The 16,151-nt window shown below is 36.8% G+C and overlaps 1 protein-coding gene across 9 annotated transcripts in view; it reads left to right on the top strand.

The window, feature by feature from the left end:
• The window catches only part of RAPGEF2 (Rap guanine nucleotide exchange factor 2), a 194,276-nt gene that overhangs the window by 157,628 nt on the left and 20,497 nt on the right, over positions 1–16,151 (top strand). For all 9 annotated transcript variants that reach the window (XM_063421782.1, XM_063421779.1, XM_063421778.1 and 6 more), the window contains 9 exons: positions 824–960; positions 1,483–1,641; positions 3,281–3,433; positions 3,807–3,971; positions 6,899–7,006; positions 7,131–7,334; positions 7,439–7,547; positions 9,720–9,966; positions 14,469–14,626. In XM_063421782.1, the coding sequence (XP_063277852.1) occupies positions 824–960; positions 1,483–1,641; positions 3,281–3,433; positions 3,807–3,971; positions 6,899–7,006; positions 7,131–7,334; positions 7,439–7,547; positions 9,720–9,966; positions 14,469–14,626 (1,440 nt within the window). The remainder of the gene's footprint in view (positions 1–823; positions 961–1,482; positions 1,642–3,280; positions 3,434–3,806; positions 3,972–6,898; positions 7,007–7,130; positions 7,335–7,438; positions 7,548–9,719; positions 9,967–14,468; positions 14,627–16,151) is intronic.

Genomic DNA, 16,151 nt, shown 5'->3' with positions numbered 1-16,151 from the left:
AGAGTCTTCTCCATGGTGCCCAGTGAGGGGACAAAGGGCACAAACTAAAACACGGGAGGCTCCATCAGAGCACTAGGAAATGCTTTTCTTTTACTGTGACTGAGCACTGGAGAGGTTGTCCAGAGAGGAGTTAGTATTCCTCCCTGAAGATATTCAAAAGATGGTTATATGTGGCTGTAGGTGGCTCTGCTTGAGCAGGCAGGCTTGACCAGAGCATATAATCACTTGGCAGGACTGCTAAAACTGAGTAATTATGAACGGTATATAAAATGAAAATACAGGAAGTTCACCATTGTACAAGTGCAACTCAAGTGCATGTACAAGACAGAGCAGGAGAAGTGCCCTTTAAGACAGTAATCCTGTCTGGTCCATCTGAGAGGAACTTTGAAACCAGCAGACACCATCAAGTAATTTACTGTTAAGCTTAGCCTAGAAGGGGATGGCTTTACCAGACAACTTGCTCAATTTTGTGAATTTTTTCTTGCTGTGTTTTATATAGTGCCTTTCTAGTCACAATGAAATCTTTGCCCTGACTGGAGTATTAAAAATATCATTGGTTGTATTCAGTGCTCTTGGTTACATTACAATTCATCCATTATGCTGACTTTTACTTTGCTGCATTTCTATTGATGATATGACCAGCCAGTCTACGTCTACAAAATACCCAGTAATTAAAACAGGCCACTGTACATGATTTATTAGTATACAGAAACGATTGTGCAGCATTTTAGCTTAAACAGCCTCAGGCATCTTGCTGAAGAACTGTCTTTACTGTGCTTTGTTGTTTTGACATGCACGACTCAGTGGGCTTTTTCTCCTTCAGAACAACTACTGGAATTCATGCATCAATTGCCTGCTTTTGCCAACATGACAATGTCAGTGAGGAGAGAACTCTGTGCTGTAATGGTGTTTGCAGTTGTGGAGAGAGCAGGAACTATTGTACTAAACGATGGGGAAGAGGTCAGTAGAAGTTGCTTTTGACTCTCCTATTATACCAAACATCGCAGATTCCACACAGTTAAAGTCCTCTTTTATTACTTAAAAAAAAAGAGGGGAAAAAAGGCAATATTAGGTAAATCAGGCCTCTTCTTGTTCTGGATTTTCTGAAAGCTTTTGTTTAAGCACTCACACATTTCTTAAGCAATAAAAACAAAAGAAAACATTCTCTGTACTGTACAAAATACTTCCTGTCCATTTGAGCTCATTTGGGGACTTTATTTCAGTGTTCAAGTGCTGTTTTGAGACTCCCATTTTTTTTTTCAGTCTTATATGACATCTTAATATTAAAGATAAACTTAATATCCCAGTTTTCATGAGCTGGAAATAGCTGTACATTTAAGGAAAATGAGCTTGTAAAAATTTTAATAGGTGCTAAAAAATAACTTTTGCTTTAGAACAGTTGTGCGAGTTATATTTCTGTAGTATGATATTAAAAAGTTAAGTGATTTGGTCTTCATGTATCCCGCAATGTTTGATTTGTAGCTGGATTCCTGGTCAGTCATTTTGAATGGCTCTGTGGAGGTGACATACCCTGATGGAAGAACAGAGATATTGTGCATGGGGAACAGTTTTGGTGTTTCCCCTACAATGGAAAAGGAGTATATGAAAGGAGTGATGAGAACCAAGGTGGATGACTGCCAGGTAGAGTGTCTGTGGTACATGCAAATTCACCCCCACATTGGTGTAGTGCATCTCAATTATGAGACCCAGTTTTATTTTAAACTGAATATATGTAGAATATCCAGTGGGTAACCCTGGACAGTAGTTGGGCAATACGGCTTCTGCATACCCACAATCTGTGAAATGGAGTTATCTTTATCGGGGTAAGGCACCATTTAGCATGAAGATGTCTGTCTACATGTTTTTTTCAAAATGTGAGGGCCACCAGTCTCTTCCATACATCCACTGCTTCCAGTGTTCCTTAGTAGGATCTAAAGTCCATGAGCCATTACAGGCTCCTTTACTTCTGCAGCTGATAGATGTTCTTCCTTATTCAACTCAGCTACTGATTATCAGAGTAACACAAACTTTATCTCCCGTGGCTGGAGTGAAAGATCTAATTTTGGCTAATCTGACCTTTCAAGGAAAAAAACCTGATGTCTGCTGTAATACAAGCAGTCAGATGTAAATAATGCTTTTCATGGCATAAAACTACTGGCTGAATCTGGTTACGTGGTTGCTATTTGCTTATTCCCATCCAGAAAATAATAGCAGAGCTGTGGATTAATTAAGCATTTTGCTTGGTCCTGGTGGGTAATTAGCTTCAAGTAGATGACCTTTGAAAGGGGTGTAAATGTGTGTTTATAGAGTCACCCTGGTTTGGCTTGCCCATCTAACTCCCAAAATGAGCATAAATGGTTTCTTGTTAGGGTAATGTTTTCAACAAATCCAAATTGTGTGACTTCTGTTTCAGCTGCTGGAGAAAATAAATGCTGTGTAAATTAATTTAAGGAGAAAATACTGTCTCTGGTGCTTGTGCCCTTGTCCTGAGTATGTACATGAGGATTTAACAGCTTTTCAATCAGAAGAAACACTGTTCCTCTCAGTTAAATATCCATATTCATATAATAGGGCAGTTTAATCTTGCCCCCAAAGGAGACAAGTGTATAACAATTTGTGTACAATGTAGTATTTTTCTAATTTGTTATGGTTGGTCTTAATTCTATTTGCATAGTGTAGGTATTAGGAATATTCCTAAGATACTTTTTCTTGAACTGATGATTGTAGAAAATAATTTTCCTGCTGTATGCTTTAAGCCAGAAGTAATTTGTTTCTTTGTGCCTGAACTTGTTAATTCAATAAATGTTATTTTTCTTAATGATTGACTTCAGTAAAGTAGCTATAAAAAATGAAGATTATTTACCAAAACAATAGGCACAAAAAATAAAAGCTAGGTTTTCACTTAACCCTTCTAAACACCAGAAAAGAGCTTTCATGTTAGAAGAACCAGACTGGCTATGATATTGGGCGTCATCTCCAGCAGTGGGGAGGTCAAAGCAGCTGAACGAAAATGGCTGAGAATACTAAATCATACTGCTCTGATGGATCTTGGTCTCCTCTAACTGCAGGATTGTAGTGGCAGCACTGTGCCTGTCTGTTCATCTGCTTGCTATAGCTGGATTGTTGGAAAGACAAATCTGGCTCACTGCAGGTTGAGGAGCTACTTCATCTTGTTGATGAGTAGCTACTTCATCATATTGGTAGAGTACTTGCATGTTAAGTCTAAATGCTCTTCTGAAGATTTTACCTTTTAATACTGGTGCGCGATGATTCTTTCCAGTTTGTTTGCATAGCCCAGCAAGATTATTGCCGCATCCTCAATCAAGTGGAAAAGAACATGCAGAAGGTAGAAGAGGAAGGGGAGATTGTGATGGTGAAGGAGCACAGGGAGCTTGACCGCACTGGAACAAGGAAAGGTCACATTGTCATCAAGGTAAAAGGAGAAGAGAGAGTCTCTTGCAGAAGTCTGTGTTCTGTAAACCTCTTAACTTGGCAAGTTGGGTCCAGGATTAGTTGAGATACATTGTAGAAGTGAGTATTTGAAATGGACTGTTAACATTTCTAGTTTTTTTTCAATAATTACGCATGTTGACAACTAGGTGATTTCTGTGGAGATAAAAGACTTTTCTTTTTACATTTTCTTATCACAGTGATCAAGCTGTTATATTTGCTTAGCTCATCAGTTAATGGATGGCAGTATTCTATCTAGTGTGATAAGTCTTCAGTATGTAACAAGAAAACAAATCTGCATGTGTTGAAAATGTGTTAATAACTATGATTTTTTTCAATTTTTTTGTTTTCAATAGGGAACAGCTGAAAGATTAACAATGCATTTGGTGGAAGAGCACTCTGTGGTAGACCCAACATTTATAGAAGACTTCCTGTTGACGTATAGGACCTTTCTTTCCAGCCCAATGGAAGTGGGCAAGAAGTTGTTGGAGTGGTTCAATGACCCCAGCCTCAGGGATAAGGTGAAAATCTCCTGAATCATGTATTGTTACCATTTGCATTGAAATATAAGCTAATAAGAATAAAATATACTTTAGAGAGTATGACTAAATTGAATAAGACACAAATAGCTGGTGATGTATTTTAATGCCAGAATATATGGCTAAAATGAAGAACATTTTTACTTATTTTATTTAAATATTGTTGTGTTCGGGCAAGATAAATTGCCCATATTTCACCTTGCTGTGTTTTTTGCAACTTAGTTGCTTGCAGGTATACAGGAAGCTCTCTTACCAACAGTGAGTATTTTTATTTAGTATAATTCAGTAGAATTTTATTGTGTCTCCAAGTCTGAGCATATAATTAAGTTCCGTGTTTTCTGTACGTAATGCTAGTTAATTCAACATGGCAAACATGATTTTTTTTAAAAGAGAATAGAAAATTCATGCATTGTTAAGACTCTGTTGTGCTTTATGTACCATTAAAAAAAAAGCCTCCAAACCCAACTCAAATGCAAGAAGGCATTCAAATATCTTCTTACCTGAACAAAATTTCCATGATGGAAGAATAAGGCATATACGGTTTTGGTACACTGGCCACTGAGGATTTATCGTGCTTCAAACTGTATTGCTTTATTTTCTCTTGTATGCAACTTTTTCTTATGTAAAAAAGAATTCCAGAAATTTCCAGATGCCATTTTCTTTTTATAAATTTGAAACCACAGGAATTATATTAGTACATGAAGGAGAAATTTGGTTTTCAGCTTTTATTTAAATCTGAGTATTTCTTCCAGGAATGTTAGCATAGCTGTGCCTTGAAGGAAGGATCTTGTATTTGACAGCCTTTGCAGCTAATACTGTTCAGAGCTATAATACTGAAGTTCATCTTAAAAGTTATGTTGCTTGTCCTCCAATGGACAATTCCCTCAGCCTCTGAAATGAGCCAGCACAGTTGCTTGTATCAGTCTGAACACAGAACAGCCCTTTGTTCTGTTGCCTCTATAACCAACCTTTTCTGACTTCCAGTAGCACTGACAGAAAAGCAGGAGGCAGAGAACAGCTTGGGACAAGTGGAGATAAGGAAGTAGGGAATAAGGAATCTGGAAGGTTTTGGCTGTTTTGTAGTGGGAGGCAGTAAGGAGAGTGAGGGGGTGAGTAAAATTTGCTGGGGATGATCAGTACTCAGGAGTATTCAGAGTGGGACACTGGACATCCAGCCTTAGTGATGATTTTGCCCTGCAGCAGGTTCCTTGATTTTACAGCTTTAATCCTATTTTAATGCTGTACCTGCTTTGTGACACAAGTAATGGCATTCCTCTGGAAGTCAGCATTCAGCTCCTCTCAGCTAAGTGTCCTTTGGGTGTAGATGAGTAAGTCCCAACTTTAAAAGCAGCTTTGACAGTGAAGCTGTCACTGCAATAGTTTAAAATACATTGCGTGGTACAGCTTGCAACTTCCCAGATAATTTTAATAATCTGCAATTACCCTAAATTTAACCAGACATTGTCTAGATCTTCCAATGTCATCCACAGTAATGAAAAATACCAAAGCTGTTTAACAGGAATGAAGTTCATCTTCAATTCCAAAGGTATAGAAACCTCAAGTATTTTCCTGTGGCTGGGAGTTGCAGCACGTAGAGCTGGGTGGTTGCCTGTAGATTTAGAATCTGAGCTTGAGGAGTTCTGAAGTGTTTGATTAGTTTGGTCATTAATTTCAGCAGCTCTTTTGAATTAATTTCTTTTCCAGGGTATAACAAAAACTACTTAGAAACTTCGAGGGTGGCAGGGATTGGTTTTGCATGCCTCGTGTCAGACCTTAGCACATGGGGCTGCAGAGGTTTGGATTTTGTGCAGACACAAAAAATGGACAGGGGTTAGCACTAACTGATTAAAATTTGTGTGAGACTTTGTTGTTAAGCTCTGTGTTTCGAAATGTTTAGAGATTTATCCCTACTAATTTACTTTCCCAGCATAAGAGAAGAAATGCAGCTGTATTTTTAGAGGTAGCATTGAGTGGTACAACTCTTTTGGATTCAGCAACTTTTTAAAAATAGCATGAATTAATTAAAGACACCAAAACACTTCTATCAGGACAAATGCTGCTGATGTTCTAGGTCAGATTGCATACTAAAAGAAAGAATATTATAGCAAAAATATATAGTTTTTAAAAATGCAGCTCTTATTTTGTGGCTTTACCTTTGTTAGTATTAAATAGTAGTATTCCTTTAGATTTTTTCTTTGGAAACTGTAAAACAGCAGCTAAGATTCTTCTTAGCCTGATGATCATAATTGCTTGGAGGGAGTAGTGGGTGGAGGGAAGAAAAGAGGAGTAAATGCAAAGATTGACTCTAAGGAAAGGAATTACTGTTTTTGCTAAAACCTCATTCCTGCTTCTTGCAATATCTTGTTTTTCCTGCCTCTCTAAACATACAGTAGCTCTTTTAGAGTGGTAAATACCAAATGAAGTTAATGGTGGCACATCTAAAGGCTTCGGAGATTCAGGAGCCAATATTAAGCCATATCATAAGCTTTGTGATCATGTGCATGGAGAACTAAGCAGATTTGGAAATGTACATGAACAGGAAATTGTCATAAGTCAGAAATGGATCTACCTTGTTGCTTTTTACCTGTGTGCACTATTCCTTACTTTATCAAATTTGATACAGCCAGTGTTTACTGACTCACAGTATTCATTATGAAATACAGCATACAATTGCTTGTACAAGTGACAACAATTTTAATACTTAATTTTTTCTTTTTTTTCCTGATAAATAATTGCGTATTAGGGAAGTTGGATTTGGATGTATGTATATATGTATATATGCATATATATTATGTAAGATTCCAATGGAAATTTACAGGACCTTTAATGACCAGTATTTTTAAAGGACTTGGCAGTAGTGTTGTTCTGAGTATTACAGCAAAATATTTATAATATTGATCAATTTTCAGGTTACACGGGTAGTATTGTTGTGGGTGAACAATCACTTCAATGATTTTGAAGGAGATCCTGCTATGACTCGATTTCTGGAAGAATTTGAGAACAATTTGGAGAGGGAGGTAAGAGTGAGGATTTTTTTCTGACTGCTTGGGATAACAGGGAATACCCAGGCTGATATATATATATATATATATATATATATATGTATATATAAGTATAACTTACTGTGCTTTTCTCTTGTAGAAAATGGGTGGACATTTGAGGCTGTTAAATATTGCTTGTGCTGCTAAAGCTAAACGAAGATTGATAACCTTAACAAAGCCATCTCGAGAAGCCCCTTTGCCTTTTATCTTGCTGGGAGGGTCAGAAAAGGGGTTTGGAATCTTTGTTGACAGTGTAGATTTTGGTAGCAAAGCTACAGAAGCAGGCTTGAAACGTGGAGACCAGGTATGTAATTTTAGACTTTCTCCCTCCATTACCCCTCCCCCATTTATTTTTTGCTTCCTTTTTCTTCACTACATGAAAATTTTTCAAACTTGTTTGAATTTTAGATATTGGAAGTGAATGGTCAAAACTTTGAAAACATTCAGCTGACAAAAGCCATGGAAATCCTTAGAAATAACACTCATCTGTCTATCACTGTGAAAACAAATTTATTTGGTAAGTTTATCTGCATTGTTCATTCTAGTTTTTATAGAGACCTGAATTATTTTTTAATGGTTTGAAACAGTTTTGTTCAAAACTCTTTTGTACCGGAGAGAATAGGAAAAGGAAACATGAAGGTCCTAAAACACCTTGGTTCATAATTGCAAAGAAAAATTTATGAGTAGAGATTTACATGAAGTGAGTTCCCCCTCACTGTTTCTGGTTTAAGAGGAACTATTGTGACCATGTAGCTCAAACTTAAAAAATGTGCTTGCATATATATTGTTTAATTTTCTCTCAAGAAAGACGCCTCTTCAGGCATTTCAGCTGATCAGTGGTCTTATTCTGTCTGCTGGATTTACTCATAGTTTTTCAGCCCACTCTGCGTGTAACAAGCTCAGGGCTATTACAACCTTTCCTGCCAGCTAGGTGAAAAGATTCTTGCCACCCTGTGTATCTGTTCTCTACATTTTTCCCTCTAACAAGTACTAAAATACCCATGGAAGAGTTTTCAAGCAGCTCAGGACCTCAGTTAGTGTCATGAGTAATTAATAGATTGGGGGTGTGGTTTGATTTTTTTTACCACTGGATACTTGGATTACTTATACAATTTAGTGATGTGGTCCTTGAGTATCTCTTTCAGGATCAGGTTCTTCATCACAGGTAAGCAGGGCAGAATATTACCCCAGCATGTCACTGCGCTAACTGGAGATTTAGTTGCCTAGGTTATCTTCAAAAGTCATTGGTCAACTCTGTTTCCTGGGGACTTTTTTTCTTTTCCCAGTAAGACTCTAATATTTCTGTTGCTTCTGATAATTAAGATATTTCTTAACATATCTGGATATGCTTTTTTAGCTGGACGTTCTTGTTTCTCAATGTGTAAGTTCTGTAACTATCCTTCTCACATTGGATGTTTGAATCTCATGTGTTGCTTTTCTGTGTTAAAGATTAAACCTGATTTCTTCCTTTCTTCAGAAGTGTTTTTCTAATTTTTTTTCTATCTTGTGGCTCTAGTGCAAATACTGAAATCAGATTACAGCACAGTCCCAGAGCAGTTACTTTCTAGGTGCTGCATGCAGAATTTCTTTTCCAAAAATCCCCAAATGAGTTTCCTTTTTTCAACACCATCTTCTTATCTATACCTAATTTCTCTCCAGCCCTTAAGTCCTATTTAACAGTAGAATTGTTGTCTGGGTTTACACTCTTCCACTTTTATGTGTCTTATTTCAAGCTTTTGAAGTCTCCTGGTAATTTGTTATACCTCTATATATCAGAGACTATTAAGGACAAAATTAATAAATAGCAGTAAAATATAGCTCCTAATACTCATTCTTAGTTAGTTGCCCTTTTTCCTGTTTTTCTACAATTCCTTCATTTTATTTATCACTTTTCATTTATTATTACAAATCAACTCATCAGAGGATTTTTCCATTTTTGTATAAGGAGTTCCTCTAACACTCAAAATACATGACTTGCTCTCCAGTTCAGTTTTGTTTGATTTATTTAAATGTACCCACTTTTTTCTGAGGCTCAAAGTTGCAGTAGAAGAACTAATTTACAGATTTATCAGCTATTTGTGCCTCAGGGATGACTCTCTGCTAGGGAGCTGAGGGAGAATGAATGGTTTTTTGTTATTCCTGGCAGATGGATGCAGCAGTCCTGTCAAACATCCAAGGTGTCTCAGTAGTTTCTTGCTTTATTTTCCTTATGACTTTGTTGCTGTTTCCCTTCTGATTTTTTTGATTGTTGCTAATAATTTCTTGTCCATCTGAAAGCTTTTGTTGCTACCTCTCTGTTTAAACCTTCCTTCTCATTTGTATTTTTCTATCTCATTTTGTCTAACATGCTCTTTTTATACATGCTGCTATTCTGCGGAAGCCTTTGTCCTTAGGCTGAAAAGACAAATTCCTTCTGTTGATACCATCCGTGTAACCATGTGGGCACCTGTGTATTTCTCTTCTAGACTGAGCCAATTAAGTGTTTGTCTAATTCATACTACAGAAAATGAATGTTATTTTTAAAACCAAAAATGTTTTTGAAGTCTTATACCTAAATTAATTAAACGCTGGAATTGCCAGAATATCCTAATTTTTTTTTTTAATGATTAATAGCAAACTGCTCTGGTGAACAGAAATTTTTTTTACATTTTTGTCCTTCTTGTTCCCTCCCTTTTCCTGTCTTGTGCAGTTTTTAAAGAACTCTTAACACGGTTGTCAGAGGAAAAAAGAAATGGTGCTCCCCACCTGCCTAAAATCGGTGATATTAAAAAGGCGAGTCGTTATTCCATCCCTGACCTTGCTGTTGATGTGGAGCAGGTAATAGGATTAGAAAAAGTAAATAAGAAAAGTAAAGCCAACACAGTTGGGGGAAGAAATAAGTTGAAGAAGATACTGGACAAGACTCGAATCAGTATTCTGCCTCAGAAACCATACAAGTGAGTTTAATTCCTCCTAAATATTTCCTCTGCATTAAATGATAATAATTCCTAATGAATGTAGTTTGTGATTGTACTTTTTTATTTATTAATACAAATCGTGTTTGCATCTGACCAAAAAAAAAAAAACAAAACAAAACAAAACAAAAACAAAAACAACAACAAAAACAAACAAACAAACAAAAAAACCCAAAAAACAAAAAACAAACAAACAAAAAAAACCCACCCAGAAAAAACCATTCTGAATATTTGAATAAGCATAGACTGCTAACAGTGCAGCTCCTGACATCAATTTAGGTGTATTTTGTTTCTTATAGATAAAGTAATGACACAAATACTTCTTTGTGTAATTTCCTGTTTTCTTTTAAGAGAACTGTTAACTGAAATTATTTTGGAATAATTCTGCAAGCGGGTTACTTGTGAAGGGTTGGTATGAGCTATGATCTCAATGTATCTACATTCCAGTGGTCTATAAGAATTTTTATGTACAGCTATAAGGGAGAGTGAGGTTAAAATTTTAACTTATGTTCTTTGATAAAATTGTGAGGGGTTTTCTATTTGTTTATTTTTTAAAATGAAAGCTAAATATACTATCTGATAGCTTTTACTCTATGAACACATTTTTGAAATAGAGTTCTGAAAATTGCTGGCAAAAATAGAAGAGTGAATTTTATATGATATTATGGGAACCTGCTTCTTGACAAGGCAAATGCTATTGATGGGGGGAAAAAGAATTATAGAGGGTAGTTGTATGGTCAGTGTTTTCTCTTGCATTTTTTTTCTTTCCTGTGTCCCACTAAGGAAGAAACTACTCCATGTAAATTCGAAAAAAAGTCACTTGTGCTGATCATGGTGGGCTTTTTTTTCCTACCGTTACTTAAAACAAGTTTGCTTAACTGATATTAGATATTGCCTACTAAATGAAAACTATTCTGAAACATTATATCTGGAATGTTAGTAATAGAATGATTAAATAGTATAAATTGCTATATCCAAATAACGGATGTTTCTTAAATTGATGGCAGTACCTTTCAATAGAGGAGAATCTGTAAATCCTCTTTTTATGTTGTTTGTCTTTAGCATGCTTTCCTTTATTTAACTGGTCTTGCATGTTTGTTTCTCTGATGAGCTGTGCATAGTTAGGTGTGTTTTTCTGCATTGTTTTTTTTTTTCCGTGTTTTCATGTTGGTTTTTCTTATTTTTTCTTTATTTTCTTTCATTTTTACACTTTTTCTGTGCAGGGACCTCTTTGGGTAAGATTCAGAAGAACTTGACCTATTTTATTTTCTTTTTGCTAGCTCTACTTCATGTGTTATATATAGCAGTTTGTCTGCAGAGCCTGTTGACATTCAGTTGTTCTTGTCTGCACAGTTTCTGCATAGAGATCTGTAGCTGTAGACTTTAGTGTTTGGTGCTTTTCTTTCCCGTATTGTGTAGAAGCATCAATCTCATTCTTCCTTTTAATTACTAGTGTTGCATATATTAAGGGACTTTACCTAGTCTCACGTTTTCTGCATATAAGAAAATGAAGAGAGGTGAAAAAGCCGATTTACTCTTTAGTTAAAGTAGGCATTTAATGACTTAATGACTCAACTGGCTTATGAGGTGAAACTGTTCACCATTTTTTGTGTGTGAAGACTGCAGAAAGCTCCAGTGCCTCAAGGATGCACCTGGACAAACCCAATCTTTAAATTAGAATGAAGTCGCTCTTTGATAGAGCTTGTCTGCTTCATGAGACATTAAATCAGTATCAAAGGTGAATCAGTTTGAGCAGGAGGTAACGCCTTCCCTCAGTCCTGCTGTTTAGTCCCAAAGGTTAAGTTCCCAAACTGAGCAAACAGCAGCATTTCCTCTGCACCTACAGGGAAATCTTCTCTTCACTGTCAGTAAGATATCTCTTGAAGGGTTCTGGGTCGTTTACGTTTCTGACGCAGAGTGCTTTTGTGGTCTGTATGCTCAGCTGGTCCAAAAAAGGATTAAACACAATCCCCACCTCCCTCTGTAGTAAAGTTTGCCTGCTCCATAGTGCAGCATCCCAGACAAAGCAGCAGCCCCTGGCTCTCCCCTCTGCAGGCCTGCAGTGGAGTGCAGGGGATTTTGTGTTCTCAGGGAAGAAGTATTCAGATACTTCTGTCATTTCATTATCCCTTCTACGTTGTTTGTCATTCAGCAGGGAAGTTATTTCTTAGTTAATATGCTGTCTCCCTGCATGGCAGATGCATACAGAAAGCAATAGAAATGCTGTTTCTTTAAAAACACAATCTCCTTTCATTGGCATAATAAAATATTTTACCTAACAGTAGATCTTCATGGGACCTGGATTTTTTTTTAGTGTTGCTCTTTTTATCTGATATTTCTAGGATTCATGACTTGTTTGCAAAAGTTAGAACTTACTCAGATTCGAATTTAAGTTTTAAAAATAAAGTTTTTACTGAGTGTAAAGTAAATTATTTCCAATTTCTTATATGAATACTTAAACTGGAGCACAATTTTAGACGCTTCTTTTGCTTTAAACCTAACATTTTCAGAGTTGATCCACTTTACTGACACTGCTTCAGTCATGACGCACAGGATAGGTATAAGATTATATAAAACTGGCAAACTGCAAAAGGAATGCATAATTCAAGTGAAATTATTAATATGAGATTCACACTGTCTTAATTTGATTTGAATTTAGAGAAAATACTGTTGTTGGCACACTTACAAAATCTGGTATATAGTAGTTTAGAATGACCAGAAAGCATTTTGACGTAAAACAGCTACAGAGTTTTTTGTTTACTTTCTTTTTAATGTGGAGTGGTTCCTACTTGACAGACATGAAATTGATTGCTGGCAATTCCTTTGTTTGTAGTGAAAGTCTAAGTTGCTTGTGACTTTTCATGAAGGTACTGTGTGCTGAGTAGGTCATCATTGCTTGTCACAGTATTTTGTGCTTGATGTGGAAGTACAGAATATAAATGTTCAGTTTACCTTAACTTCTGATTAAGAGTGAATCCTGTAAGTTTTTCAGTGAAGTTGAGTGTTTCTGTCACTCTCATGGCTTGAGGTTTACACTTCATAAAAATGTTCTGGTAATACAGAATTACCTTGTTTTCTAAAAGCAAAACAGTGAGAAAACCCAAACACAACATAGAGAGATACCAGACATTGCCTTCTCAAAAGCAGTTGTGTCCATGTCATTAGAAGTGTGTCTTTAGTACTCAGACACTGTTCTAGCTTTCCAGCCTACTGTTCAATTCATAGCACTTAAAGAAGTGGTACAAGAGTGTACTGTGTATAGTTACTCACCAGTAAGCACAAAAGGATATTGGTGCTGTAACAGCTATCAGGGTAATTATCTAGCTTTTTATTACTTCTCTTTAGGTTTTCTGAGGATGGATAGAGCACTAAGACAAAGGCTTAAGTGCCCAACATTAGTGTACAAGTGGTCATTTGTGTTGCATCATTTAATTTACTAGACTGACTTAGTTGTAATATTTGCAATGAAGTCTAAATTCTGGTTTATGCTTTACTTAAGTGTGTAGATGCACATTTAGACATGCTTGGCTGTTAGAAAGGCCTTGCCTGTACTTGCTACATTTTTAATGCTTTTCACTTTCCATAATGACTGCTATTCAACGTTTTACATTGTCTGAGTATTTTATTAAGGATTTTGATCTGTATATTTAGAGAAAAGTTCAATGGCTGTCTCCAGCTCTACATCTTGTGGCTGGTGTTCTGCTTCACTTTATTATGAACTCAAAAACAAGGAACTCAATGCCTACTTTAATATGATGATAGCACTGTCTCTGATCCATCTAGCACTACTGACCTCCTGTGGAACCCAGACTTACATAATTTAATGGACAAAACCCTTCACCTTTGTCACAGGATATTTTGTTTACAGCTGTCAGGTGCTTTAGAGAGGAAACTGATAGCACCCAAGTGTGGCTGTTTAGCTGAGCCTTCCCTGGCATCACTTCAGTCACACTGAGTGAAGAGAAACTCAGAGATGTGATACAGGGTGGCAAAACCAAACAATCTCAAATGATCCTTTCTTATCTGTCTGTGGAAGGATCTTATATAGTATGGCTACAATAAATCACAAATATAGTTGCAAATCCTGTCTGTGATGGGGTAAAAAAATCTATGAAATTCAGGCTTAAAAACAGCCTGAACTGAGGGGACAGCAGTCTATTCAAAATTTGGGTGTTGGGATGGTGCAAGAATGATGAGGTGTGTACCACCTTTTAACTGAACATATTGGCCAAAATCATTAAAAAATGAGCCTAGCAGCTCCTCAGAGCTTAGTGGTGAGGATCTTCTGGCAGTGTGAGCAGGCAAATTGAGTCACTGAGTGGACTGTTGACAAAGCAAGTCCTGTTGCCTGGAGAAGCTTTACTTCTAAATAGCAACTGCTCTAGTAACAATTGGAAGTATGAAAATGCAACATCACTGAATGTCTTTAGTGTAGCCACGCTCTGAATGTCTGTCAGTCTGATTTTCTTTCTTTCTGGATGCAGTGACATTGGAATTGGCCAATCTCAGGATGACAGTATTGTGGGACTGAGGCAAACAAAGCACATTCCTCCTGCTTTACCCGTCAGTGGAACCCTGTCATCCAGCAATCCCGACCTGCTGCAGTCTCATCACCGCATCTTAGACTTTAATACTACTCCAGGTAAGAGTCTCTTTTTTATTGTTGTTCTTGACTTTTTAATTTCCTTTCATAATTCAGATTTTTTGTGTGGATTTGTGGAATCTGAAGAGGCATGTGAGCTTTTATTAACTGTTTCCTGTCACACACGAATTAGTCATATTCATGCATTAGGATTTATTACATCAGCTACAATATACTTTACCCACATATAATAGATGTCTGGTTTTCATGAATGCTGTATACAGAATGCTTCTTACTGATCAAATATCCTTGGTCAGTCAAAACCTGTTTTGCTTGGTATTTCATAATTCGCCTCGATGGATCATTGTTTACAAGGCTGCAATATTTTCAAATAACATAGCAGATCATTAGCTTATTGTAAAGGCAAAGGACATTGGACTGGGACACAAGACATGTATTCCAGTCTTTTTCTGAACAGACTTACATAATTTCTACTACATAATTTCTACATTTGTAAGGGACAGAGTTTCAAAGTTTCTTGTTAGTCACTCTGCCTTACAGCTGTATGCCAAATTCTTTGAATATAAAATCCCTTTCTGAAATAGATAAAAAATGAACACATTTAGAGAGGATCAAAGCACAGGGGTGAGTGAGGGAGAAATAGGGGGAGAATATGAGAAACTTGAGAGCCTTATCTTATAAGAACGGTTTAGCTGGAACTCCTGATAGGGTTGGGATTTGGGCTCTTATCTGGCTGCAGGAAGGTTCTTAGTGGGAAACCTTTCTTGAGTTAAGTATCCAAATCTTTGCTATTAAATATAGCTTCTGGAGCAGGATATGGTGATGGTAGCTCTGCAAACACTTGGTTATTTTAGCCTAATCTTTAAAGAATTACTCAAAAGTAGAACTGAAAATTCAGTGCCCTCCTAAGACTGAGGGATTTCAAACATTACCTAAAGGATTAGCTAAAGGGATGGTGCTTAAATATCAGCCTGCACACTGGCCAAGTTGGTGCAATCATTGTGCTTGAAACAGTGATACTGAGCGTTACTTCATCTCAGGTGTTTTAGGAGTGGAGGAGTTTGCAAGGAGGTGGTTTGTGATTTTTGCTCCAGTGCCTAAGATTGATCCTGAGAGACTTGGAAGGTGAATATTTTTTTGTATTTTACCTAATGGCTAGTGTCCAACACCTTGCAGCTATTCTTTATCATCAAGAGCCTAGCTTTTCATCAGGACTTTTTCTATAAATGAGTGAAAATTCCATTCTGTAGCTTGCCACTTATCTAGACCAGACAGTTCTAGGAAATCAGAGTGCCCCTAAATGCCAAGTGCAGCAAGTGACCAACTTCCAGAGCTGTGGGCATTGCTGACTCATGCAGCTCAGACAAAATTCCATGAGAAGGAAAGCCATTGCAGGCCTAAAGACCTTTTCATTACAGATGGAGTTCAGAGAAGCTTAATAAATGAATAAGGTTCAACTGCTTGCATTTTGCATTGAGGAAAGGAGATCAATATGATGTAATGCCATTACTCCAGTGCTTTAACAGATTTTCCATGTGCTTGCAGAAAATTTATTTCTTCCTTA

Source organism: Prinia subflava, chromosome Z (assembly GCF_021018805.1).
Source record: "Prinia subflava isolate CZ2003 ecotype Zambia chromosome Z, Cam_Psub_1.2, whole genome shotgun sequence".
In the NCBI taxonomy this organism is placed as follows: domain Eukaryota; kingdom Metazoa; phylum Chordata; class Aves; order Passeriformes; family Cisticolidae; genus Prinia; species Prinia subflava.
The sequence above is the reverse complement of the archived record's forward strand: the minus strand, read 5'-3'. Positions and strand labels throughout refer to the sequence as shown.